At 41.5% G+C, this 24,699-nt stretch overlaps 1 protein-coding gene across 11 annotated transcripts in view; it reads left to right on the top strand.

Moving 5' to 3' along the window:
* The window catches only part of RALGAPA1 (Ral GTPase activating protein catalytic subunit alpha 1), a 155,809-nt gene that overhangs the window by 13,421 nt on the left and 117,689 nt on the right, over positions 1–24,699 (top strand). For all 11 annotated transcript variants that reach the window (XM_068160385.1, XM_068160384.1, XM_068160383.1 and 8 more), the window contains exons 2-10: positions 4,717–4,827; positions 5,657–5,706; positions 7,188–7,245; positions 8,682–8,725; positions 9,927–10,104; positions 11,512–11,627; positions 14,401–14,539; positions 20,834–21,042; positions 21,665–21,904. In XM_068160385.1, coding sequence (XP_068016486.1) covers positions 4,717–4,827; positions 5,657–5,706; positions 7,188–7,245; positions 8,682–8,725; positions 9,927–10,104; positions 11,512–11,627; positions 14,401–14,539; positions 20,834–21,042; positions 21,665–21,904 — 1,145 coding nt within the window. The remainder of the gene's footprint in view (positions 1–4,716; positions 4,828–5,656; positions 5,707–7,187; positions 7,246–8,681; positions 8,726–9,926; positions 10,105–11,511; positions 11,628–14,400; positions 14,540–20,833; positions 21,043–21,664; positions 21,905–24,699) is intronic.

The following is a 24,699-nucleotide window of genomic DNA, read 5'->3' as shown; positions in this document are numbered from 1 at the left end:
TGGAACTATGCTTTGTAGAGTAGAAGCTTTAGTGTTTACATTGTTGGACTACAGTAATATCCCATTTCCTCCTCTCCTATTCTGAGAAACTTTTCTAACTGTTTTATATGGTGCCAGGTCTATTTCTGAGTCCTTCCGTTCTCTCGGTGTGGGCATAAGCACCAGGAGCACAAGGAATACATTAATTTGTATTACATGACTCTGTGGTAAGAGAATACAAAGCTCTTTTGTTTAAGAGTAAATGTACTGTAAGTTAGGGAGGAAAGCCTGTTTCTGTGTAATCCCACTTCATGTAAAAAGAAGGCTGTGTCCCTTCTCTTCAAAAGGCAGTAAACTTTGAGTGGTCAAAGCAAATTCCTTCAAATTCCCAATCGAGTGCTCTGTGAAAAGGGCATACATATGCTCACAGTATCACAGTATAACTAAGGTTGGAAGAGACCTCGAGGATCATTGAGTCCAACCTATCAACACAAACCTCATGACACAGTATCTAGACGATGGCACCAAGTGCCACATCCAATCTGCTCTTGGACGCCTCCAGGGACGGTGACTCCACCACCTCCCTGGGCAGCACATTCCAATGATGAACAACTCGCTCGGAGAAGAACTTTCTCCTCACCTCGAGTCTAAACCTCCCCTGGTGCAGCTTGAGACTGTGTCCCCTTGTTCTGGTGCTGGTTGCCTGGGAGAAGTGACCAAACCCTTCCTGGCTACAACCACCTTTCAGGTAGTTGTAGAGGGCAATGAGGTCACCCCTGTGCCTCCTCTTCTCCAGGCTAAACAATCCCAGCTCCCTCAGCCTCTCCTCATAGGGCTGTGTTCAAGGCCTCTCCCCAGCCTTGTTGCCCTTCCCTAGACACACTCAAGTGTTTCGATGTCCTTCCTAAACTGAGGGGCCCAGAACTGGACACAGGACTCTAAGTGCAGCCTAACCAATGCAGAGTACAGGGGCACAATGACTTCCCTGCTCCTGCTAGCCACACTATTCCTAATGCAGGCCAGGATGCTATTCTCCTTGCAGAAAAAAATTATGTTGACCTCTATGCAGCATTCATGATACTTTGGGGTGGCAGAGAGAAGAGACAGTGTTGGGAAAAAGGGTTTAAGATGAGAGAATTGGATAGCTGTATCTTTAGTTGGTCACAAGGATAAAGGTGAACTGAATGTTACAGACAAAAAAAAAATCTTCTCCTTAATTAATGAAGAAAGCTATAATAGCAGCTTACAGCTGGAATTTTCGATGTTAATCAAGGAGGGCAATAGTCTCTCTGTGCATGTATTAGTCATATGGATTGTGCTCACAATAGATCTAGCTGTGAAAAGGGATGATGTATGCATGTGGTCAAACTACACAGTTTCCAGATCAGACTCTTCTAAGGTCTACATTATTATGCTCCAGGGTACAAAGGCACTGCAGAGATACCTGGGCTGATTAAGGTGATGGGCTGAGGTCAACATAATGAGGTTTAACAAGACCAAGTGGGTCTTGCACTTTGGTCACAACAAACCCGAGCAACACTAGAGGCTTGGGGATGTGTGGCTGGAAAGCAGCCTGGTGGAAAAGCATGTGGGGGTGCTGGTGGACAGTTGGCTGAACACAAGCCAGCAGTGTGCCCAGCTGGCCAAGAATGCCAATGGCATCCTGGCCTGTATCAGAAACAGTGTGGCCAGCAGGAGTAGTGAAGTGATTGTGCCCCTGTACTCAGCACTGGTGAGGTTGCAGCTTGAGTACTGTGTTTAGTTCTGGGCATCACAGTGTAGGAAAGGCATTGAGATCCTGGAGCATGTCTAAAGAAGAAGAACAAGGTCGTTGAGGGGTTTGCAGGGCACGTCATAGGAGGAGCAGCTGAGGGAGCTGAGGTGGTTTAGATTGGAGAAGAGAAGGCTAAGGGGACATCTCGCTGCTCTCTACAACTACCTGAAGGGAGGTTGCAGAGAGGCTGGTGTTGGTCTCTTCTCCCAACTAATTAGCAATAGCATGAGAGGAAATGGATTTAAGTTGTGCCAAGGGAGGTTTAGACTGGATATTAGGAAAAACCTCTTTACTGAGAGAACGGTGAGGCACTGGAACAGGCTGCCCAGGGAGCTGCCATCCCTGGAGGCGCTCAAGGAGCATGTAGATGTGGCTCTCCAGGATATGGTTTAGTGGTCATGGTAATTGGGTTGTGGTTGGACTAGGTGATTGTAAAGGTCTTTTCCAGCCTTAGTGATTCTAAGATTCCTATGCTCTATCTGCTTCCCCCCGCAACTTCCCTTGCAATAATTCTTTGTCAGCTTCAGTCTTCTTGACTAATGCAAGGTTCCAAATTTCTGAACCACCAGCTTACTGAATGACTACAGGTGTCATTCGATGGATGAGCAGGTGCTTTTGTGCTCTAGGTGGCAAACCCAGCATATACACAAGTGTGTTCTCCCTCCCTTGGAAGGAAAGCTGTTTTTCAGCATCAACAAATAGTTTGTGGGCTGTGGAAAAAATGTTGGTGTGGGTTTTTTTGGTTTTGGTTTTTATTTTTAGATAATGTAAAGACAAAATTCCATTAAGTATGAAAGTAAAGTAAAAGGTGTGATTTTAGTGTTAATTGGGTGTTAATGTTAGTAAGTTTGCCTACAGACTGTTGTGTTAAGATTGAATCTTTTGAGGATACATGTGATTAGTATTTTTTGTCTGCTTCAGAGTTGACCCATGTCTGGGGAAAGAATGAGGGCCTGTTTCAGGAAATGAAACATTTTATGTGCCTGCAAAAATGCAGTATTCCTGTGTGTTGATTGGCAGAGACTGTTTAACTGCTTCAGATCCCTTTAGGTTTGGAACTGGTGTTTTCTGCCCCGTGCATCAAGTGAACCATTGCAGTGCTTCCTATGTGGAATTACATTTGAACAGTTAAATATATAGATTAAAAGATTTCTCTTCTGCCACCCTCTCTTCTCCCAAAGCTTTCAGTCATTGTTTTATTTTTCCTTTTAATTCTCCTGAAACCCTTTAGATTTGCTTTCTACTTCTACTGTCTTGTTCACAGTCTAGAATTCGCAGTTCTGCCCCATGAGTGGAAGTGGTTGCAATAGCTGTGCCTGTGCTTTAGTCATTACTCTATTTCTTGTGCATTTTACCCTGTCCACCTGATTTTTGAAGTGGATTTTTTTCCCCACCCTTTGTCCTTACTTTACTGTTTCAGACTTTTAACATGTAACTGCTGATCTGTGGTACAGCAGTTTCTGCAGATCTGGAGGTTTCCTCATCCTATAGATGATCAGGCACGTGCTCGCTGTTCTGGACTGCTCAGTTTATTGCTAGCTAAGCCACCTTGCTGTAAGAGTTGCTCTTAACTGTTAATATAGTTGTGTCTTTTTTTAAGGGCACTCTGGCTCCCCTACAGTGTTTATGTAAGACTTTGGCAAAAAAATTAGACATGTATTGGAAACTTTTATAGCAAGATTTGTAATAAAATTGCACTGAGAGTCCTCTAGAGGCACATAATAAAATAGAATTGAAAATATACCATGCTTTTGGACATCCTTTCAATTGATTCTTTCTGTGCTTTATACTGCACCAGTTGTCTATCCAGTCATGTGAGATGATAGATATTGATGTCATTTTTAAAAGGGTTTAATAAAACCCTCACCAATAAAGAATTAGAAGGGCACTTACAAAAGATGCTTCTGTAGTGAGAGAGATGATGCCTCTACATATAGAGCTGGTGAACAGTATGAAGTTCTTTGGTTGGTTTTTTTTCATCCTTACCTTTCTTCATAGTTTTAGGATTATTTTTTGTTTGTTTGTTTGTTTTGGATTAATATTCTGAAAGGGAGGAGTTTCTCCTTTTAAAATCCTGTCTCTTTGTTCCTCTGCTTCCATAGTGTTCTGTCTGCTTAGTTTCTCTAGTCTCATGTAGTTAAATAAAAGGACAGGGAGTGTTTTTTGGTTCGGTGTATACTAAGGCTTGAAAGAATTGATTAAAAGAATCTATTTAAAGTGAATCTAGATAAATTATATATTTAACTGAGGATTTACACAAAAATAATGGGAAGAGAGTCTAGCAGCCTTCCAGAGTACACAAGAAAGGACATCTCTCTGTAGTCACAGTGATGTTTCCACCTCAAGGCATCCCTGCGATCTCAGTTCCTGATCTCCTGAGACCACATTGTGAGTGTGAGGGACTGGGCCTGACTGGAAAGGAAAATGCATGTTGGATCTTGGAGGGAGTAAGGAAGCAGTAGTGGGAATCCAGTTCTGCTGTTTACTTACTCTTAACCTTTTTTCTCTCTGGAGCAGAGGTGATCCTCACCATCCTTCTGCCACTTAAGTAAGCTTATTTATGTCTTATAATTACAGTTGGGGACAATGATCTTTCTGTTGTAGATGTCAGGCAGCATCATTAACTTTGCTTCTATTAAATTAACAATTAAAACAACTTTCATCTGTACAATGCCAGTCCTGAAGGAATTCTGGTTCCTGACTGAGGTTTGCAGGCATTCCTGTCAGGCAAGCAGTGAGTGTGCAAGACACTGCTTCCTGTTTTAAAATTGATTAGACACTTCTGGCATGCCATATTGAATTCCATAACCTTCACTTCAAAAACAATGAAAACTTCAAGAGCTACTTCTTTACTAGTTACTTTCTTCTCAATATCTTCATTTCTTATTCCTGGATAATGCTATGCTGTGGTTGACATTGAATGTTTCAAAGAAAGACAAACAATGTTCTGTTCTGTTTTTCAGAGAACGCAGAATCAATCGATCTCAAACAGTTTTTCGACCTCCATTTCTCACATATATATTATGTGTTCTTTGAAAATTTTGTGACTATTGAAGTAGGCCTTAAGCAAAAAGGTAAGCATTTAAAATAGAGCACTTTCTGCCTTGGTGCTTTTGGGTTTTGTTCTAAAGTGAAGCAGGATGTGATAAATAAGCCGTGTGTCTGTGGTCGCAAATGGCAACATTGGCTGCGCAGAAATATGCGTAAACATTGACTTTGCAAATAAAATCAGAGCAGTTAGAGGTGCATGCAGTGGAGGTAAGCAAGGAATGTTCATTCTCTGATGATTGGTTGTGCTATATTTGCCAAGTAAGGATTCTTAAGGTGTTACACTTCTGTGTTCTGCAGAATTATTCTGAGATTTGTCTTCAGAAAGATACTGCATAACTGTTGATGCCATAATAGGAAGTTACACAAACTGTTACAAACCATAACGATGAAAAGCCTTTTATTTGCAGGAGGAGTGCAAAATTATGGCTGTAGAAATGCATGGCTTTGTTCTGTACATAGTATCACAGTATCAGTCAGAGTTGGAAAGGACCACAACGATCATCTAGTTCCAACCCCCCTGCCATGGGCAGGGACACCCCACACTAGAGCAGGCTGGCCAGAGCCTCATCCAGCCTGGTCTTAAACACCTCCAGGGACGGCACCCCGACCACCTCCCTGGACAACCCATTCCAGGGCTTCACCACTCTCGTGGTGAAGAACCTCCTCCTCACATCCAGCCTGAATCTCTCCACCTCCAGCTTCATTCCATTCCCCCTAGTCCTATCACTATCTGAGATCCTGAGAAGTCCCTCCCCAGCCTTCTTGTAAGCCCCCTTCATCTAAGGATGTTTGTCTGTATTTACATTTTGTTTTGATAAAGTGCATCTTCTGTTTATTTGTAATTGCATCTAGGTCACAAGTCTCAGAGAGAAGAATTAGATTCCATTCTTTTTATTTTTGAGGTAAGATAATTTGACTATTCCTGTATGAATTTTTTTAACTTGAACTTAAGTCCTGTTAAATAAGAACAATACAGCTGTTACAGTTGCCTAGAAATACCTGTTACATTAAATGGCATTCCTTTTTCCTGTTGCTTAAGGTTGAACATATGTGCTTTGTGAGAGAAGAAAAATAATTTGCTTGCAGTTTTGCAGGGAGATGTCTTAACTGGAGATCCAAGCTATTTTCTGCAACTGCAGAGAGTTCATTGTTTTGCCATTATTCATGGCACTTCTTCCCCCACACTTCAAATGTACTATACACTTTGAAATTCTTGGAAAGGTGATCTCTGATTAGTCATGATATTTTTGAGCCTTTGATTGCATGTTATCTCCAGTTTTTCTCATAATAGATGACTGCTGCAGAATTAACTTTCATAGATCCCTTGTATTTGCAAAAAGATTTGTTATGGGAAAATAGCCTTTTACAACAGCACTACCAGAGGCACATCTTGACTTCATTAAGATGACTTAGAAACTAGTTTAATGAAATCAGAACATTTCTGAGCAGAGAATGTAGTTTGGAAATAGCTTAGAATGCCAAGCTTGTGTCGTTTGTTTTTCAGTGGAGGCTTCTAAGTATAGAACAAGGGTTGTGGTTTTTAAACATAGGTAAAATTTGAAAGCTGGTGAATGCTTGTCACATGGCTGAGTACAAATTCAGGGAGGCAGGTATTTTTGTTATCTGTTTTTAGGAAGGTACATTGGTGCTTTAAACTATAGGGTTAGTTGTTACAAGTACAGGGAATCTGAAAAGAGCTGATTAATTTGTTCTCTGGTTCCTGCATGAAGGGACAGTAGATGACCTGTTATTTGGAAGCAGGGCCACAGACAGGAACTCATTGGGGAAATGAATGCTAATGCCTCTAGTATAAACATCAGAGTGCAACATAATAGATTTTTGACTGTTTGTGTCACTATCTGTGCTCTGTTCCTTACCCTCCAAAGATGATCGTCCACTAATCTATCTGGACGGGTGTTACACTATTATTGTTGGAGCTCATGACCCCTCTGAGTAGGCTGAAGCAAATGTTTGCTTTGGCCACACAGGCAAGTTGACAGCTGGGCATCCTACCTGACATTGCTATGAAGGTGGAATAACCTAGTACAACCTGTTGTGAACCAGAGCAACTGAGACAGAGACTCATCCCATGCTGCTCCCTATGCTATGGGCAATATCCAGTGGAGAGAGGGGGAGCCAGATAAATTGTGGTAACATCTGAAGTCTCTAGTGAAGGACATGCCAGACAATGTGTTGGAGTCTTTGGGTTTCTTAGCATTAGGAATGGGGTTGTCTTGAAAAGAGTGTAGTGCTTCCAAGGAAAGCAGTGTGGAAATCTTCTATGTTAACTCTTCAGCTTCTGATCTGTTTCTTTTGTGAAAGTACTGTTTGGTCTTCTGAGGCTGCTGTTTGCAACACATCCCTGGGTTCTGTTTTTTTGTAGAAAATTTTGCAACTCCTTCCAGAAAGGATTCATCAGAGATGGCAATTTCATAGTATTGGTAAGATTATTTTCTTTCTTTTTCTTTTCTTTCCTTTCCCCCTTCTTTTTTTTTTAATCTTATTTTTTATTAGTAGCTATTGGTAGTTTGTGCTACTCATTTCCTTAACCTTTAAATGACATAACAGGGATATGTCTGGCATAACTTACCATAGTGTCAGTCAGGGTTGGAGGGGACCACAAGGATCATCTAGTTCCAACCCCCCTGCCATGGGCAGGGACACCCCACACTAGATCAGGCTGGACAGAGCCTCATCCAGCCTGGGCTTAAACACCTCCAGGGACGGGGCCTCAACCATCTCCCTGGACAATCCATTCCAGGGCCTCACCACTCTCATGGTGAAGAACTTCCTCCTCACATCCAGCCTGAATCTCCCCACCTCCAGCTTCATTCCATTCCCCCTAGTCCTATCACTACCTGAGATCCTGAGAAGTCCCTCCCCAGCCTTCCTGTAGGCCCCCTTCAGATACTGGAAGGCCACAGTTGGGTCACCTCGGAGCCTTCTCTTCTGCAGACTGAACAGCCCCAACTCCTTCAGTCTGTCCTCACAGGAGAGGTGCTCCAGCCCTCTGGTCATCCTTGTGGCCCTTCTCTGGACACGTTCCAGCACCTCCATATCCCTCTTGTAATAGGGGCTCCAGAACTGGACACAGTACTCCAGGTGGGGTCTCACCAGAGCTGAGTAGAGGGGGAGAATCACCTCCCTTGACCTGCTGGCCACCCTTCTCTTGATGCAGCCCAGGATCTGATTGGCTTTGCGGGCTGCAATTACACTTTGAGAGCTAATACAAGCTGTTGTGAACAAGAGCAACTGAGGCAGATACTCATTCCATTCTGTTTCCTATTACAAGGACTCTTGAAACTAAGCTAGGGAAAGGGGAAAAAAAAAAAACAGAAAGCAAAACAAATAACCCCAGCAATGTAATGAATGCTCTTCTAGATTGAATTAAGCCTGAGGATCTGGAAGTAGAACAGTGGCTGAGAAGGAGCAAGGGCAGGTGAAAAGTTGCTTTGTAATGTTTTAAACTTTTTTTTGTCTCTCAGTAATAAATTCCAAAGCTGTGGTGATACCTGTATTTGTAAATGGGGAAGGCTGATACTATGCACATTATTGACTTGAGAATCCTTTATTTTTCATGCACATATTCCAAAAAGTCCTGGGGGGGAAGATATTATGGGTTATGAGGAAGGTATGAAAGAAAGGTGATCTTTGGTTTCTTTTTTTCCTTCTGGCATTGAGAGAGTTGCCTGAGGGTATCAAGTTCACCAAGATTAAATTGGAGATTGCCAAGGACTTGTTTAAAAGCTACTATCAAGTCTGACCGAGAACTCTTGACATCTTAATAAAGAACAGAAGAAAACATACAACATGTATTTTGATATATATTATTGTGTATATATTAATGTCTCTGTATTTTTTTTCCTTCTCTTTTTAGGATTGATTTTAAAGAAGCTTCTTCACACTGGAAACTCATTAAAGGTATTGGAAAAAGTTGCATATTACTTTAGTGTAAAATGCAAATAAGGACATAAGGGTGAATTTTTGTGGGCTTGGGGTTCAGGCTGTCTTAGAAGTGGAAGGTTATCTATGCCAAGGAGTAACATAGTTTTGATACTGCAGCAGACAGCCATGCCACTCATCTGTAAACTATGTGCAGGCTTTACTGGTGCTGGACAAGGTTCTGGCCAGGCTGATCTAGTGTGGGGTGTCCCTGCCCATGGCAGGGGGGTTGGGACTAGATGATCCTTGTGGTCCCTTCCAACCCTGACTGATACTACTGAATTCTCCCATCACCTTTCTTGGAGAAAGAATTGAAGAGGGTAGAATGAGTCCTGATGCTGCAGAAAGGTCACTCTGTTATAATTCATGAACACATTTAGAAATTTTATTGTGGTCTTTGTATTTTGTGAAAATGTCAATGTGGCATCTTGCAGTGTGCTGTAGTGAGGCAAGTGACTAGACATATGTTGGTTTCCTTCCTTTCCTTTTCCAGAAAGCCCTGTGAAAAAGATTGTGAGGCAACCAGCAGTGAAGGTGCCAGGGCTGTCCTTGCATTTCAGCAGGAGCTAGCATGGCTCTGCTGGTGGTCATACTGTGCTCATATTTTCTTCCCTTCTCCCTCCAGAACAAGTTCATAGAATCAACAAGGTTGGAAAAGACCTTAGAGATCATCAGGTCCAACCTATTACCTAATACCTAACACCTCATGACTACTAAACCATAGCTTCAAGTGCCATGTCCAATCTTTTTTTTGAACACCTACAGGGATGGTGACTCCACCACTTCCCTGGGCACCACATTCCAATGGGCAATCACTCTTTCTGTGAAGAACTTTCTCCTCACCTCGAGCCTAAACTTCCCCTGGCACAGCTTGAGACTGTGTCCTCTCTTGTTCTGGTGCAAGTTGCTGGGAGAAGAGACCAACCCCCTCCTTGCTGCAATCTCCTTTCAGGTAGCGTAGAGAGCAATAAGGTCTCCCTGAGCCTCCTCTTCTCCAGGCTAAACAACCCCAGCTCCCTCAACCTCTCCTCATAGGGCTTGTGCTCGAGACCTGTCACCTGCCTCATTGCCCTTGTCTGGACTTGTTCAAGTATCTCAATGTCCTTAAACTGAGGAGCCCAGAACTGGCCACAGTGAGTTAACTGGTTCCATTTTTTTCCTCTCTCTTTTGTCCTTTAAGATACGGCGAGAGGGTGTACGTCTCTTTCTTTTGTGGCTGCAAGCACTTCAAAATAACTGTAGTAAAGAACAATTATGGATGTTTTCTTGCTTGATTCCTGGATTTTCATCACCACAGTCTGAGTACGGGCCCCGAACACTAGATAATCTCATTAACCCTCCACTTAATGTTCAAGAAAGTAAGTACCTTGGTAATACTCCTCAAATCTCTATATAATTTGATTTGTAGCACAGAAAAGGCAAGTAGAAGTAACAAAGAACTAATACACAGATGTACCCAGGGATATTATGGAGCCATGATTTGTTTCCTAGCTGTTTATCATGTCTTCCAGCAACAAATTTTGTCTTTCCTTTGTTTGTTTCTTTTTCTTTTCAGGGTGGATTTTTTTTGGTTTGCCTTTTTTTATGTTAAAGAAAAGTTTGAGTGTGGCTATTGTAGCTTAACACAGAGCAGATGAAAATAAGCTGCCCAATGTTTTGCAATTCTTCTTAATAATTACAGTCAGAAGCTGCATCTACTGCAAACTGGCACAGGCAGGTTCTACTTGTGTTGAACATTTGCTCTTTGCTTTGGCCATGCTTTAGAGAGTAATCTAAGCAAAGCAGTTTCTGGTATAGCCTTCAAGAGAATGAGTGGTTGTTAGGGCAATGTGTGGAGCCAAATAATTGAGCTTTCTGCTGTGTCTGTGTGTGACCAGGCAGTTAAAGCTGTTATATTCTCATGGCTCAGAATCTTTCAGAAGAACTGGACCTTGAAGATGGCAAAACCTGTGGTCAGAAGGGTTTTTTTTCCAGGGGAAAGGTTTGAGCATTCTGGAATCAGCTTTTTTATACTTTCTAGTGTTTTATTATTATCTTGACCTTAATCAATAGAGTGGGGATGATTTTTTTTTCTCTTAAGATGATTCTTATGACAGTTTTTTTCCTTTGACTGTTCACTCTAGCAGTAAGTATCAGGTACTGGTTGCTTTGTGGAGGGAGCCTCTTGCCTCCTAACTCAATTTATTCCTGTTAGCAGGATTTTAAGCTCATTAATTCCAGTTGGAAGGGGTCATTCATGTAACAGTGAGTAAGAAGCTAACTGGGTTTTCCTCTGAACATGGAGTGCTGGTGCCTTTTTTCTTTTTTCCATCTCCACCCAGTGTTTTAGAGCTGAAACAAGCACTGCTTGTAGAATTAAGCAGTGTCACCTTGAGCGGTAATGAAAATGTGCTGAAATGTGGCAGAGGGATTTCGCAGCGGAGTAGCTCTGCAGTTGAAAGTTTGCTACGTGCATTAATAATTCCAAAATAAATGGAATGCACCTTCTGGCAAAGCTTCTTCTTGGCAGGTAGATTCCCAAGATGCATAGGGAGAATTTAGTTATCATTTGCTGTGTTTTTATGTATGTAAGGAATCAGTTCCATCAGTTCCAAACTACTTTAATAGCTAAACTGTACAAATTTTAATTGATCTATGTTAGATTGTTTTGCCTGTAACTGACTCTGCTTAGTCCAGTACACCTCTCCTTTCCTAACTGGGTAAGTATTTATTTATACATGAAAAGAAATGGTCTAAATGTTGTTGATTCTTTTTTTTTTTAATAGCTCAAGTAACTATAGAGGAAATTACTCCACTTGTGCCTCCACAATCAGGAGATAAAGGACAAGAAGACTTAACAAGCTATTTCTTAGAAGCACTTTTGAAATACATAGTAATTCAGGTATGTTGTATGGTTTGCAGAGAAACAAAGCTGAAATAACTAATACCTGTTTACCTGTTGCAGGAAGACATTTCCAAGTAGCACTGCAGCTGTATATTGCAGTGTTTCAAACATTGCTTGTCCTCACCTCTCCCTCAAGTGTCCGTCATGATAAGAAAATTCTCCTAGAAAATCTTCATGTTTCTTTGTGAAGATTCATAGGCCTATTACCACAGGAACTTGCATCACATTGTAGCACAGAGGGAAAACAAGACCTGTCAGTCACTTCCAGCAATGTTAATTCCAGCTCCCTTCCCATTTTCACCTCCCCTTCTGCTCCCTGTTGCTTTCTCTTTCTTTTTCTGATCAACAAGGTATCCAGATCTTGCAGAGTTGGTGCCATGACTCCTATTGCTATTTTAACTGTACTTTCTAGGACTTCAGTTTTGGGAGACTTGTAGGATGAGGCATAATTCAGTACACTGTATCATGGTGATTTGAGATCGCTGCTACAGCTGAGCAAGTGAACCTCTTCAAAAGAGTGGAGTAGGAGCCAGTACATACTTGGGATACTTCAGATCTGACAAAGCTTTAGAGTTATGTTCTGATTGAAAGTAGCTGCACTGCTGAGTGCACACTGATTTAGTGGTATTGCTGTGTGGATGCTAGGTAATAAGATCTTGCAGATTCCAAACTAGCTAAAATGCAGGTTGTGGAGCTGAACTGCATAGAAAATAAAGACTTGAATGAGTATGTAGTATACAGTGTGCAGCTCTGGCACCTATTATGTCCTTCACTTGAAATAAATGCCTTGGACAAGGTCTCTGCCAAAAACTGTGGCCTAGCTATTACATTTCATGTAATCTATTTGCTGGCTAGTTAGCACATCCTGCTTCTGAGCCTGCTTTGCTGTCATGTGCCTAGAAAACTGCATGGCATGCTGTAGGTGTTCCAGGGTACTACCTTCCAGGTGAAACTTGTCCTGCAGAACCCAGTTCAGTGCGTATCCATAAGGCATTCTTCACACTTTTAGAGGTGGTTCTGGAGAAGATAGACAGTGCACAAATATGGCCCACCTTAAAATGAAACAGTTCCTTCCCTTTAGCTAGCTTGCTGTGAACTTGCAGTGCTGGAATAATTTGCAACCTCATTGTGTAGCTTCCAGCATCTCCCAGTTTGGATAGAGGTCATAATTCTTATGACTTGTAAAACTAAGCTTAATGATGGCTGTTTAGTTTGTATAAAACTATCCCCTACCTTCTTGAAGACAGCTGCCCTCTCAGTAATAAATTGGTAGCATTACAATTAAATGTAGGTAAGTGATGAAGGCAGGTGTCAGAGCACTCACATAGTGAGCAAATTCTAAATTCTTTTGCTGAAGACCTTTTAGAGGCACTGATAACTGCAAGTCAGATAGTTACTTCTTTGATACTAAGATTTGCTAAAGGACTTTGTGTCACTAATTTCTGTGTCTTTTGTCACCCATTCTGTTGAGTTATACTGGGGTTGCATATAGATGTGTGTATGTATATTCCATTCTGAAGGCCCTGAAAGTAGATCATAGTAGTACTGTCCTGAAAGTAGATCATAGTAGAACTGTGGATTTTGTGTGAGGAATAGAGAAGGGGAAAAAAACCTACTCCAATAAACAAACAAAAACCCCACCCCCAAACAAACCAACCCCAAAACACACACACAAACAACCCCCCCAAATAAACCTGAACCAACAAACAAACAAAAACCCCAAACAAAGCCAAAAGCAAAAAACCCTAAAACACCCAAAAACCCCAAAACCAACCCCCCTACCCTCTCCAAACACACAAAAAGCCAAACCAAACCAAAGATGCCCCTATAAACCCCAGCAAAGCTTCCTTTATTTTATTTATCACAGACTTGGCAGATTCCTCAGCTCTGCAGGCAGAGGGATTCTCCAGGACTGGAAACTGTGTGTTTGGTTTATTATTAAGGAGTACTTAGCTTGCTATTGTATCACAGTATCACAGTATAACTAAGGTTGGAAGAGACCTCTAGGATCATCGAGTCCAACCTATCAACACAGACCTCATGACTAAACCATGGCACCAAGTGCCACGTCCAGTCTCCTCTTGAACACCTCCAGGGACAGTGACTCTACCACCTCCCTGGGCAGCCCATTCCAATGATGAACAACTCGCTCGGTGAAGAACTTTCTCCTCACCTTGAGTCTAAACCTCCCCTTGTGTGGGAAAACATTTCATTATAAGAAAAGCTTAGCACTCATGAGCCATGAAAGTAGATTTGTGTACTTTAACACAAAGTTATATCATCTTCTGCTTGTGGTTGCCAGACTTGTTTCATATTGTCAGCTGCACAAACTAATCCACGTACCTACTCTGATAAATACAAGGACACTTGTTAGGTGAAATGTTTTGAAAGAAGCTGTCAGATATTCAGAGTGCCATGAGTAATTGCCCTTTCCTTTTAAAACTTTTTAAAATGCAAAAGGTTTTATTAAAAACAATTCATTTGAGTTTACTCCTCGACATGGCAAGGTGGCCATAAAAGCAGATGTATTTCTATTACTTCCAGTATCTGATGTGCTCAAGTTCATTTTGAAGCAGTGTTTTGGAAGAGAACAGACTTTGTTTCACTGACCTTTCCCAGCTAGTTTCTAGTCCATCTTTCTGAAAGTGTTTATTAAAATGCATATGATTTTGTTCCAAAGAAATAGCTTATAACAGAGACATTTCATCAGTTGTCTTTCTCTTCTGCTTCTGGACATTTAATTTACCCAACTTCTTTTTTTTTTTTTAAGGTTAAGAGTTTAGAATGGAGGAACAAGGAAAACCAGGAAAAGGGATTTTCATTTTTATTCTCAAATTTTAAGAAATACTACTTACCTTCTATTTTCCCAAACATCTGTAAGGAGACCAGCTTATATAACCCTATACTTGGTAAGTGTTAACACAGCAGATAAAATCATTACCTTTTCTCTAACAGAGAATACAGCAAAGCAGTTTTGCTTACATCATGTTGCCCATAGAAAAGTATTCCTTAGAAAAAGAATGTGCTATGGTTCCTGTTCATGGTTTTCAATTCTCTGTTCATGGAGACCCCTGACCCTTTCATTACAGTCAACCTTGCTACCTGCTTCAGGTAAATTAGTTCTTTACTATGACCTCTGTTGTTGATTTAGGTAGTGCTCTGACGAGAAACTACTGCTGCTGAGATAGGTGTTGTTAGTGTGCTGTTCTTTGGAGTGTGTTGGCTTTATCTCTAGAGATCCATAGTGTCTGGATACAGAATACAGAATTAACCAGGTTGGAAAAAGGCCTTTGAGATCATCGAGTCTGGCGTTATCATCCAAAACCTTCTAATCAACAAAACCACGTCACTGAGTGCCCCATCCAGTCTCTTCTTAAACACTTCCAGTGATGGTGACTCCACCACCTCCCTGGACAGCACATTCCAATGTACAGTCACTCTTTCTGTGAAGAATTTCTTCCTAACATCCAGCCTAAACCACCCCTGGTGCAGCTTGAGACTGTTCTCTTGTTCTGGTGCTGGCCGCCCAGCAGAAGAGACCAGCCCCCACCTGGCTACAACCTCCCTTCAGGTAGTGTAGAGAGCAATAAGGTTTCCCTTGAGCCTCCTCTTCTCCAGGCTAAGCAACCCCAGCTCCCTCAGCCTCTCCTCATAGGGCTTGTGCTCCAACCCCCTCCCCAGCTTTGTTGCCCTTCTCTGGACACATTCCAGCAACTCAACATCTTTCCTAAACTGAGGGCCTCAGAACTGGACACAGAACTCAAGGTGTGGCCTAACCAGTGCTGAGGACAGGCACAGAATGACTTCCCTGCTCCTGCTGGCCACACTATTCCTGATCCAGGCCAGAACGCCATTGGCCTTCTTGGCCACCTGGGCACACTGCTGGCTCATTTTCAGCCTACTGTCAACCAGTACCCCCAGCTGTCTTTCTGCCTGGCTGCTTTCCAGCCACCCTGACCCCAGCCTGTTGCTCTGCATGGGGTTGTTGTGGCCAACCTGGCACTTGGATGTATTAAATCTCGTGCCACTGGACTCCGCCCATCTGTCCAGCCTGGCAAGGTCCCTCTGTAGAGCTCTCTTACCCTCTAACAGATCAACACCTGCTGCCAGATTGGTGTCATCTGCAAATTTACTGATGATGGACTCAATCTCCTCATCCAGATTATCAATAAAGATATTGAACAGGCTGGGGCCCAGCACTGATCCCTGGGGGACACCACTAGTGACTGGCTGCCAGCTGGATGTGGCACCATTCACCACCACTCTCTGGACTTGGCACTCCAGCCAGTTCCTAACCCAGCTCAGAGTGCTGTTGTCCAAGCCACAAGCTGACAGCTTGGCCAGGAGTTTGCTATGGGGCACAGTGTCAAAGGCCTTGCTGAAGTCCAGGTACTTCATCCACAGCCTTCCCCACATCCACCAAGTGGGTCACCCGATCATCCAGTGCTTGCTAATAGGTCAGACAGGACAAAGCTAGTTGTGGTTTTGTGCCAACTGTATTTTGTCAAAAGCTTGCAGTAGGAAGAAGAAACCATGATTTTAACACAAGCTTTAAAGGTGGTGGTGCTAGAATATATTTTCCCATAGAGAAAGAAGAATTTGAGATGTTTGCTAAGCAAACCTAACTAGAGTTTTGCTCTGAAGTTTTTAGTCCATTCTAAACTGGAAGGTTATTTGCAAATCTTGATTATTTTTTTTTCCCCCCTCTGGCTCAGGTTTGAATGCCCTCATGCACATGTTGGTTGTAAGCCAATAGAGTTCAAGAATGTTCACAAAGCAATACCACATGCAGAGGCTTTAAGCTGCTATGTCATTACTTGAATAATATAGATTCCTCACTGCTCCTCTTCTTTGTTGATGCAGCATCTCAAAATAATCAGTAGTGGTCTCTAGGCACAATTTCATCTTCTGAAACCAAGCTGTCAGAGGAGTTTGTGGAAAAGGCCTTAGTATCTGCCAGTCCATGTATTTGGATTGTGGCTTTCTTCAGAGATGGGTATTTCAAAACCCTGTTCTCCTTGGGAAAGGCAAAGAGTGGACCTTCTCATCTAGGGCAGAAGAAACAGTATAAATCCATCTATAAACAACAACAGAACCAGAGTTGTTTGAAGATATTGAAGAGGTTCTGTGATAAAATAGCTACAAGAAGGATGGCAAGCAATGCTGAGAAAGAAAACCTACTGCTGCTTGACAACCTCAAACAAGAAATGTGGAAACTATTTTCTCTTTCTGTGAAGATCCTGACTGAGTTTCCCACAGAAGTATTGCTGTAGTTCTCTGGGAACCATAAACAAGAAACTTAATCAAGAAGAGGGTAATGGTGACCAAGAAGAAATGGGCACAGATCCTCAAAGCTGCTGTCAGAGACGTAAACTGTGCAAAGAATTTTGGGAAGGATGCAGTAATGAAAGCAACAGAAACACTGGTAAGTAGAACAGTCTTTTCTCTTCAGAGTTGTTCTTCTCTGGCATGCCTCTTCCCACCCAGTTTAAAAGCAGTCCTGTGCCTGGACAAGATAGACAGCATTTAGGCAGAAAACAGAGCAAACTTGGGCACTGAGTCTGCTACTAAAACCAGTTCTTTACTGATGTAATGTTTTTTACTTCAGGAGAAGTTGTGAGTTGTGAATCAAAACAGTAGTTTTAGTGAGCAAGCACTTATGCAGGGCTGTACTGGAGATAATATATTGCATTGAGGTATTGTAAAATAGTTTTTACTACTTCTTTCTGTTAAGGCAGAACTTCAGATATTGGTTACAGTAACACATACCAAGCATTTCACTTACCAGAACCTATTTTAAGTGAGGCTTACAAGAACCCATGAGACTGTTGGGGTATTTTTTGTTTTGTTTTGAATGTGTTTTAACATCTGTTAAGCTTCAGTAGTAGTGTCTTTAGAAACTGTTTAGTAGACTGCAGATAGGCAGTAAGATTCCATAGGCGTTGTTTCTTCTGTTAGAGTAATGTGCCTTTTGTGTGCCATTTCTGAGCCATTTAGATGAGCTCCTTCATTTGCAAGGAGATAATAAAGTGGGCTGTCCTACAGCTCTCTGCAGCTCTTCATTCCTTCTGAGCCCTTGATTGCCTTAAAAAGTAAGCATGGTCAAAACTAAAAGCATCCACCATCACTACTGTGCTTTTGTTAGCCTTTTCACTTTCTACCCTGTGTGTGTCTTCCACCTCTTACAGCTGGCTTCCTGCTGACTTTGGCACCAGCCCATGTAAAATTCCCAGAGGGAAAGGGTGGGGTGTGGGACAAGCCCAAAACAAAATAGAAAGGAAAAATGGGACTTTGAGGAAGGGGAATATTTCCACTTGTGCTATTTGAGCAAATCTAATAAGCTTCTGTTTTGCTTTGTTTTTGCATCAGTGTCCTCATCTGGAGCCTTGACATCTACTTCCAGTAAGGACAGAAGTGTGAGAATACAAGAAAAGAATGAAGGAGTAGAAGAAAGGCTGAGAAGTAGCTGCAGCATGTAATACAGTTGAGAGGGAATAGAGAGGATGCTCTGAGATGATATCAAGAACCTACAGAAGGAGACTGTGCTGCAAAGACATGTTTGGTGCACATCTACTGGATGTCTTGTTCTTTTGAGAATAATGTCAACACTGCAGCCTTCACATGCTGATGGATGCTAATAGATACCAGCAAGAACTGATTTTTGGTTTTTGATTACTGCACTACCAGCCACTTGCTTCCTTTTCTCACTGATTGTGCTGTTAGATGCTTCTACTTAGGATATATTCATTTTTACTTTTCATACCAGCCTGCTGCTTTTCACAGAACAAAACCAGTCTAGTGGTTTTATTTGTAGTAAATAAACTCTCTGTAAGCTTTCAAAAAGTATTCTGTGCATTTCTTACTTAGGTGAATGGTATGCAGGAGTCATGTAGCTTTGTTCCTCTAGAAATAATGCTTCCACTAGTAGTTGTGGATGTAACTTTAATGTCTGTTCTGGAGCCATTCTTCAGTTTAGCAGCATCACAGTGAGTTTATCACTACTTCTGTATATGGTTCTTGAAATGACACTGAGAGACAGCAGCTTGCTTATCCTCAGTGCTGGTGCTGCATGTTGGGTTTTGTATTTGTAGTGTTAACAAGGAAACCTTTACAGCAGTGTGGCAGGTAGCCTGTATTGACTTAAAAGCCATAAGTTATGATACCATGATCTGGCAGAAGTTATGCTGTATCTCTTGCAACAACTCTTGACCTTGCATTAGAAAGATATAGTGAGAATAGAATAGAATTAACCAAGTTGGAAAAGACCCTTGAGATCCCCACTTTGCATCTTCTTTGACTTCCTCCATTAGTATCTCTGAACTGCCTTCTGGCCTGTAAAACCACACAATTTACCTCTTACCCATGTACTGCAACCTATGGGAGAGGTGAGGCAGTGCTGAAATACCATCCAATCTATCACTCTTCATATCTGGATAGCACCATCACTTTCCATGTCTCCTTCTTTTATTTTATCTTTTTTTTTTCTCCTTTTTGTTTTGTTTTGCTTTGGGTTATTTGTTGGTGTTGTGTGTGTCTTGTCACCAGATGAAAATCAGGGTACTGAAATGCCAGCAGCAGGCTGTGTCCTGACAGCACATGTCATAATTAGTCCTATTGCTTTTATAATCAGAGCAGAGTTCACACATGTCTTTCTAGAGCTAGGAGCAGAGCTGGCATATAGCTCCCAGAGAAATGTCATTCACCCTTGGAAGTTTTGTAGCTGCTTCAGATTGATAAGGATTGCAGAACCGTTCAGCGCCCTGTCCTGGGTTGCGAAATGACATTTTGCAGCATTGGAGTTGAACTGGCCTGTTGATATTTGTCCCTGTAGAAATGTGCATTATGCACAATTTACAAACTGTCTCTGTATCTGTCCTGACCCCTGTCTTTGTAATGTTTTTACCATGGGTGTCAATGTCACCCCCATTTTGTTGTGAAGCATATTCAGGAATGCTGATGAGACTGTCGGCACCTTTTGTTGCTAACACAGTAGGGAAACAAGAGCTAAACAGTTCTGAAGTGTCATGTAGAACATGGGATGGAGAAAGTGGAGTTGTAGGTCATAGACTACAAATAACCACAGTTCTGCCAGCTGGCATGCTGCTGGGCATTTATTACATTCCCTGCAAGCCAGTAGAGAATCATCTTTCAGCTAAGTTACAGAAAGATGCATGTGCCCTGGCTCTGGCAGCCAGCTCCAGCAAAATTTGCTAGTGCAGATGAGACTGTGAAACTCACATGGCTTTGGAGCAGTATTTCTCCCTGATCTATTCATCTTTCACCTGTTTTCAGGGCCAGGAGGGGCTGTGTTTATTGCATCTACTGTTAAAATGCTGTTAGGAATCAAAGCTCTCCCATTGTAGCCATGATGACATGTTGGGATCTGTATCTGTAAAGAACTCTGCAGCCATATCACTACATTACACTGCTGTACAGTGGATTGCTGCAGACCAACACAGAGATACTTCTAGGGATGCATTAGGAAATATGGTGATCCCAAACATCTGAACTGCATCTGCTTTTCCCAGTAGGTTTGGTAGTAGGGGAAAAGTGACATGTAGGACTCCCAAAAGGCTGCAAAATGATTCAAGTTACTTAAATTATTGCTTAGTGACTTAAACAGCTATAAACACTTTGTCAAATTTCTTATTTTTTAAGCTATCTTAATTCTGTATGAAAGTACTTTTCTTGTATGGGCCATGTCCTAATCCAGTAAAGTTGTTTTGCTACTTGGAACTTCTTTGTAGTTTTCAATGGAAGTGTGAAGTAGTGAGTTTCCTGGAATTTTTCTTTAGCTATTAACTACAGCACATAGCTTTAAAAAAGGTGAGAAAGCCTGAAAAATGTGTTGACTTGTTTAGGAAACCAAAAGTCAAACAAGGCTGTAAGGCCATAGGAACCACTTTCAAGTTTAAAAAATAAAGAAGGTTTTACATAGCAAAACCAAGTTGCTGTCTGTTGCACCAAAAATACCACCTATTTCTAGGAGACAATTACAGCCTTTTGATATCTTATTCTCTAGTCTTGAAATTTTCTTTCTTGCATCCATTTTGGCACATACTGGGAGGAGCTGTGCCAACAGTGACTACAAAAAAACCCAGCACCTTTGAAATTTCACATGTGTTGGTTATGGTTTTAGGCTTTCTTTCTTATGGAGAGGTTTCTCTCTGCACATACTTTCAAGATGTTGTATTTCCTTACAGATATACCACAAATGAGACCAAAGCCACACTATGTAATAGTTAAGAAAGATGCTGAAACCAATGAGGCAATGTATTGCACAAAAGAACCTTTTATCAAGGCTCGTGTTATTGTCATTCGGTGGTTGGTGTCTTTCTGGCTTGAGCCAAAACCTCATACAGGACCTCATATTCCTGGGATGGAAGGTGAAAATGTGCCAAAGAATATTCAGGTAAAATCAAATATATATATATATATACATAAAAAGAAGTATGTTTTCCTTTTATTCCCCTTAATTGGTATGTCCATAGTGTGTAGTCCTCCAATAATTACAGCTAATGAAGAATTAAATGATTTATAAACAAATTTTCTGCCTGTGAGTTCATTTTAGAAGGACTCACTCTGATGCTGCTTTGGGTTTGGGGTGGTTTGGGTTTTGCTTTTTTAATTCTACTATTTTGGTTTTAATCAAATAGACCTAGATGTGAGGAGGAAGTTTTTCACCGTAACAGTGGTGAAGCCCTGGAATGGGTTGTCCAGGGAGGTGGTCGAGGCCCCCCGTCTGTGGAGATATTTAAGACCAGGCTGGATGAGGCTCTGGCCAGCCTGCTCTAGTGTGGGGTGTCCCTGCCCATGGCAGGGGGGTTGGAACTAGATGATCCTTGTGGTCCCTTCCAACCCTGACTGATACTATGATACCATGATAAGAAGCCTTGAAATGTGGTGATTTCTGCCCCCCCCCATTCCTGAATTCTTTGTACTGCTTTGAATTCTAGCGTTGTGTCACTTAGACTGTACTGTTTGGTGGTTGTGCTAAAGATGAGCTATGAATTCTTCATCAATTGTTGTTTCAGAGAGCAGCTGCCAGCATGGCTTCGAGGGAGGACAGCAAAAATGACAGTACTGATAAGCAGGATAAAAACGCAGAGCCAGAACAATCCCACTCTAACACGAGTACTCTAACAGAGAGAGAACCGAGTTCTTCCAGTCTCTGCAGTATTGATGAAGAGCATCTGACTGATATTGAGATTGTCCGAAAAGTGTTTTCTTCTAAAAGGAGCAATGTTAATTTTCTGACTGAGATCTTTCGACAGGTAAAGAACCCTCTTTAAAAAGCAGGAATAATGAATATTCTGTCATAAATGACCATTATGTCATGGGGTTTTTTTCAAGAGCATTTGGTAAGCAAAACATTATACAAAGAGAAATGTTCTGTCTATCCTTGGAGGTGTTTAGGAGGAGACTGGGTGGGGTGCTTGGTTGCATGGTTTAGTAGATTAGGTGGTGTTGGATGATAGGTTGGATGCAATGATCTTGAAGGTCTCTTCCAACCTGGTCTGGTCTGATCTGGTCTATCCTATTCTATCCTATCCTATTCTATCCTATTCTATTCTATCCTATCCTATCCTATCCTATCCTATCCTATCCTATCCTATCCTATCCTATCCTATCCTATCCTATCCTATCCTATCCTATCAAGAGGACACAGTCTCAGGCTGCGCCAGGGGAAGTTCATGTTGGAAGAAGTTCTATACAGAGAGAGTGATTGCCCATTGGAATGGGCTGCCCGGGGAAGTGGTGGAGTCACCATCATTGGAGGTGTTCAGGAGGAGACTTGATGGGGTGCTTGGTGCCATGGTTTAGTTGTTTAGGTGGGTTGGATTGGTTGATGGGTTGGACACAATGATCTTGAAGGTCTCTTCCAACCTGGTTTGGTTTATTCTAAATAGAAATAAAGGTTTATTCTATCCTTTCCTATCCTATTTTATTCTATCTCTTCCTATCCTATCCTATCCTATCCTATTTTATTCTATCCTATCCTTTCCTATCCTATCCTATCCTATCCTATCCTATCCTATCCTATCCTATCCTATCCTATCCTATCCTATCCTATCCTATCCTATCCAATCCTATCCTATCCTATCCATCTTGCCTTTAAGAATTAAAAAGTTAAAATCCTGAAACTTTTTCTGTGTGGAATACCTTCAGTCCTTGACTTTTCTAGTTTTATTTCTTTAATAACCAGTTCAATGACGTCTAATTTGGATTTTGCAGTTCCTCATAGCTAGGACTCTCTCATCTTTTCATACATCAGCCCTATAGCTGTTAGAGCTCCCAAGCAAACAAATGAAAATAGGCCTTCTGTGGGAGTCTGCAGCTGTTGAAGAGTAGTTTATTTAAAGAGGTAGTGTTCATGAGAGTGGGACAGATAGCTATAGAAGGTAACAGCTTCTGGTCTAAGCCTTACTGTAACTACCAAAATATTGGCTGAGCATAGTCAAAGTGGCATTCTGAAACTAGTAAACAAATTTCAGTGGAGCATATGCCAGAATATGGAATCTGTGTTTATGTTGTGAATGTGACACAATATGAAAAGATAGACTTTCTTTATGCCCTGTGCTGTAGATCAATAGATGCAGTGACTTTTCTGAATAGTAAGAAAAATTATACTTAGTTTACATGTGAGACATTAGTTGCTTTCAGCCACAGAAAAGTAAACATTTATATCTGGTATATTTGGATGGAGTGGATGTTTTTGAATGAGGCAAACATGTCAGAAGCTTTTTGATGTCCAATGTGTTGAAGAGCGTGGTCACATGAAGGAGAAGGCAGTTTCAAGGTCCAGCTTGACAGGGTACTGGGCAAGCTCATTTAAACTATGTTCTTACCCTGAAAGGTTGGACTAGATGATCCTTAAGGTCCTTTCCAACCTGGTGTTCTATGAATCATATGAATCTGTGAAGGAGATAAAGATGTTGCCTGAGTTCAGCTGCTGCTCAAGGGTTTACAGAGTCTGAGGCACTGAATGTAGAGCCTAAATTATTGATGGTCTATTTAGAAACTGTCTGTTTAGAAACTTCTTCATTCTTTTCACAAGGGACTCTGTGAGTCATTTAAATTATTTAGCTTTCATGTGCATTTACGAGATCTTTTTGTAAGTAATCATTTAGGCAGAAGCTTTCAGGGTAAGTTCATTTCTAATATGCCAGATATTTGTCATGTTCCTAAGACACTGCAGCCAAGTTACTCCAATCAGGAGGTTTCAGTTACAGTGAATGATGGGAAGATTGTAGGAAAAAAGTTTTGTGTATCACACTACAGGGTGCAAAAAAAGTTTCTGGGCTTGCAGAAGACTGTTAGACATGCTAAGTGATCGTGTGTGAATTATAAACTTGTCAGTTGAATTCTGTAGTACACACCACAGTTCATTTTAGTGTGATACTGGTATGAAATGTCTATTTCCTGAGAGAGAACATTCTTCTTGTGTCAACTGGGCACTCCTTAAAAACATGGACAGTGAGTTTTTGACATTCACACCACAGACTCCATAAAACTATGTGTTTGCCTCTTCTTTTTGTGATGCAATTAGGGCATACCTGGTAAAGTTATTTATAGTTTGTTAAAACCTGACAGGTTAAAAGTTTTGGCTCTCTGACTAGCTGTGAGTGTAGCAGACACAGAAAACCTCCTGAAGAGGGCAGTGATCAGCCATCACACTGACTTAAATGCAAGATTTTTAAACATTACCATTCTGTAGACTTTTAAAGACCTTTTTAAGGATAGTTTTTAATTAAATTTCATTTATGTAAAAGTAAGATACATGCCTACCCAGTAATGTGTCACTTGCCTTTTTCTTAGTCACTTAGGACTGATTTAACTCTACCGTTACCAAATCCTCTGAATGGGAGACCTAATAGAAACTTCTTCTCATTTGTTTTGCAGACATTTGAGAAGTGTTTGAGTCGTAATTTCAGTAGGCTAAACGTTGAGTTAGGTGTGTCCATATGGATTCACAGAGTCAGAGATTGGTTTGGGTTTTAAGAGGCCTCTAAAGGTCGTCTAGTCCAACCCCCTCAGCAGTAAGCGGGGACATCCTCAACTAGATCAG

Source organism: Melanerpes formicivorus, unplaced genomic scaffold (genome assembly GCF_026170545.1).
Source record: "Melanerpes formicivorus ecotype bairdi unplaced genomic scaffold, bMelFor1.0.p_v2 SCAF_49, whole genome shotgun sequence".
Taxonomy (NCBI): Eukaryota; Metazoa; Chordata; class Aves; order Piciformes; family Picidae; genus Melanerpes; species Melanerpes formicivorus.
The sequence above is the reverse complement of the archived record's forward strand: the minus strand, read 5'-3'. Positions and strand labels throughout refer to the sequence as shown.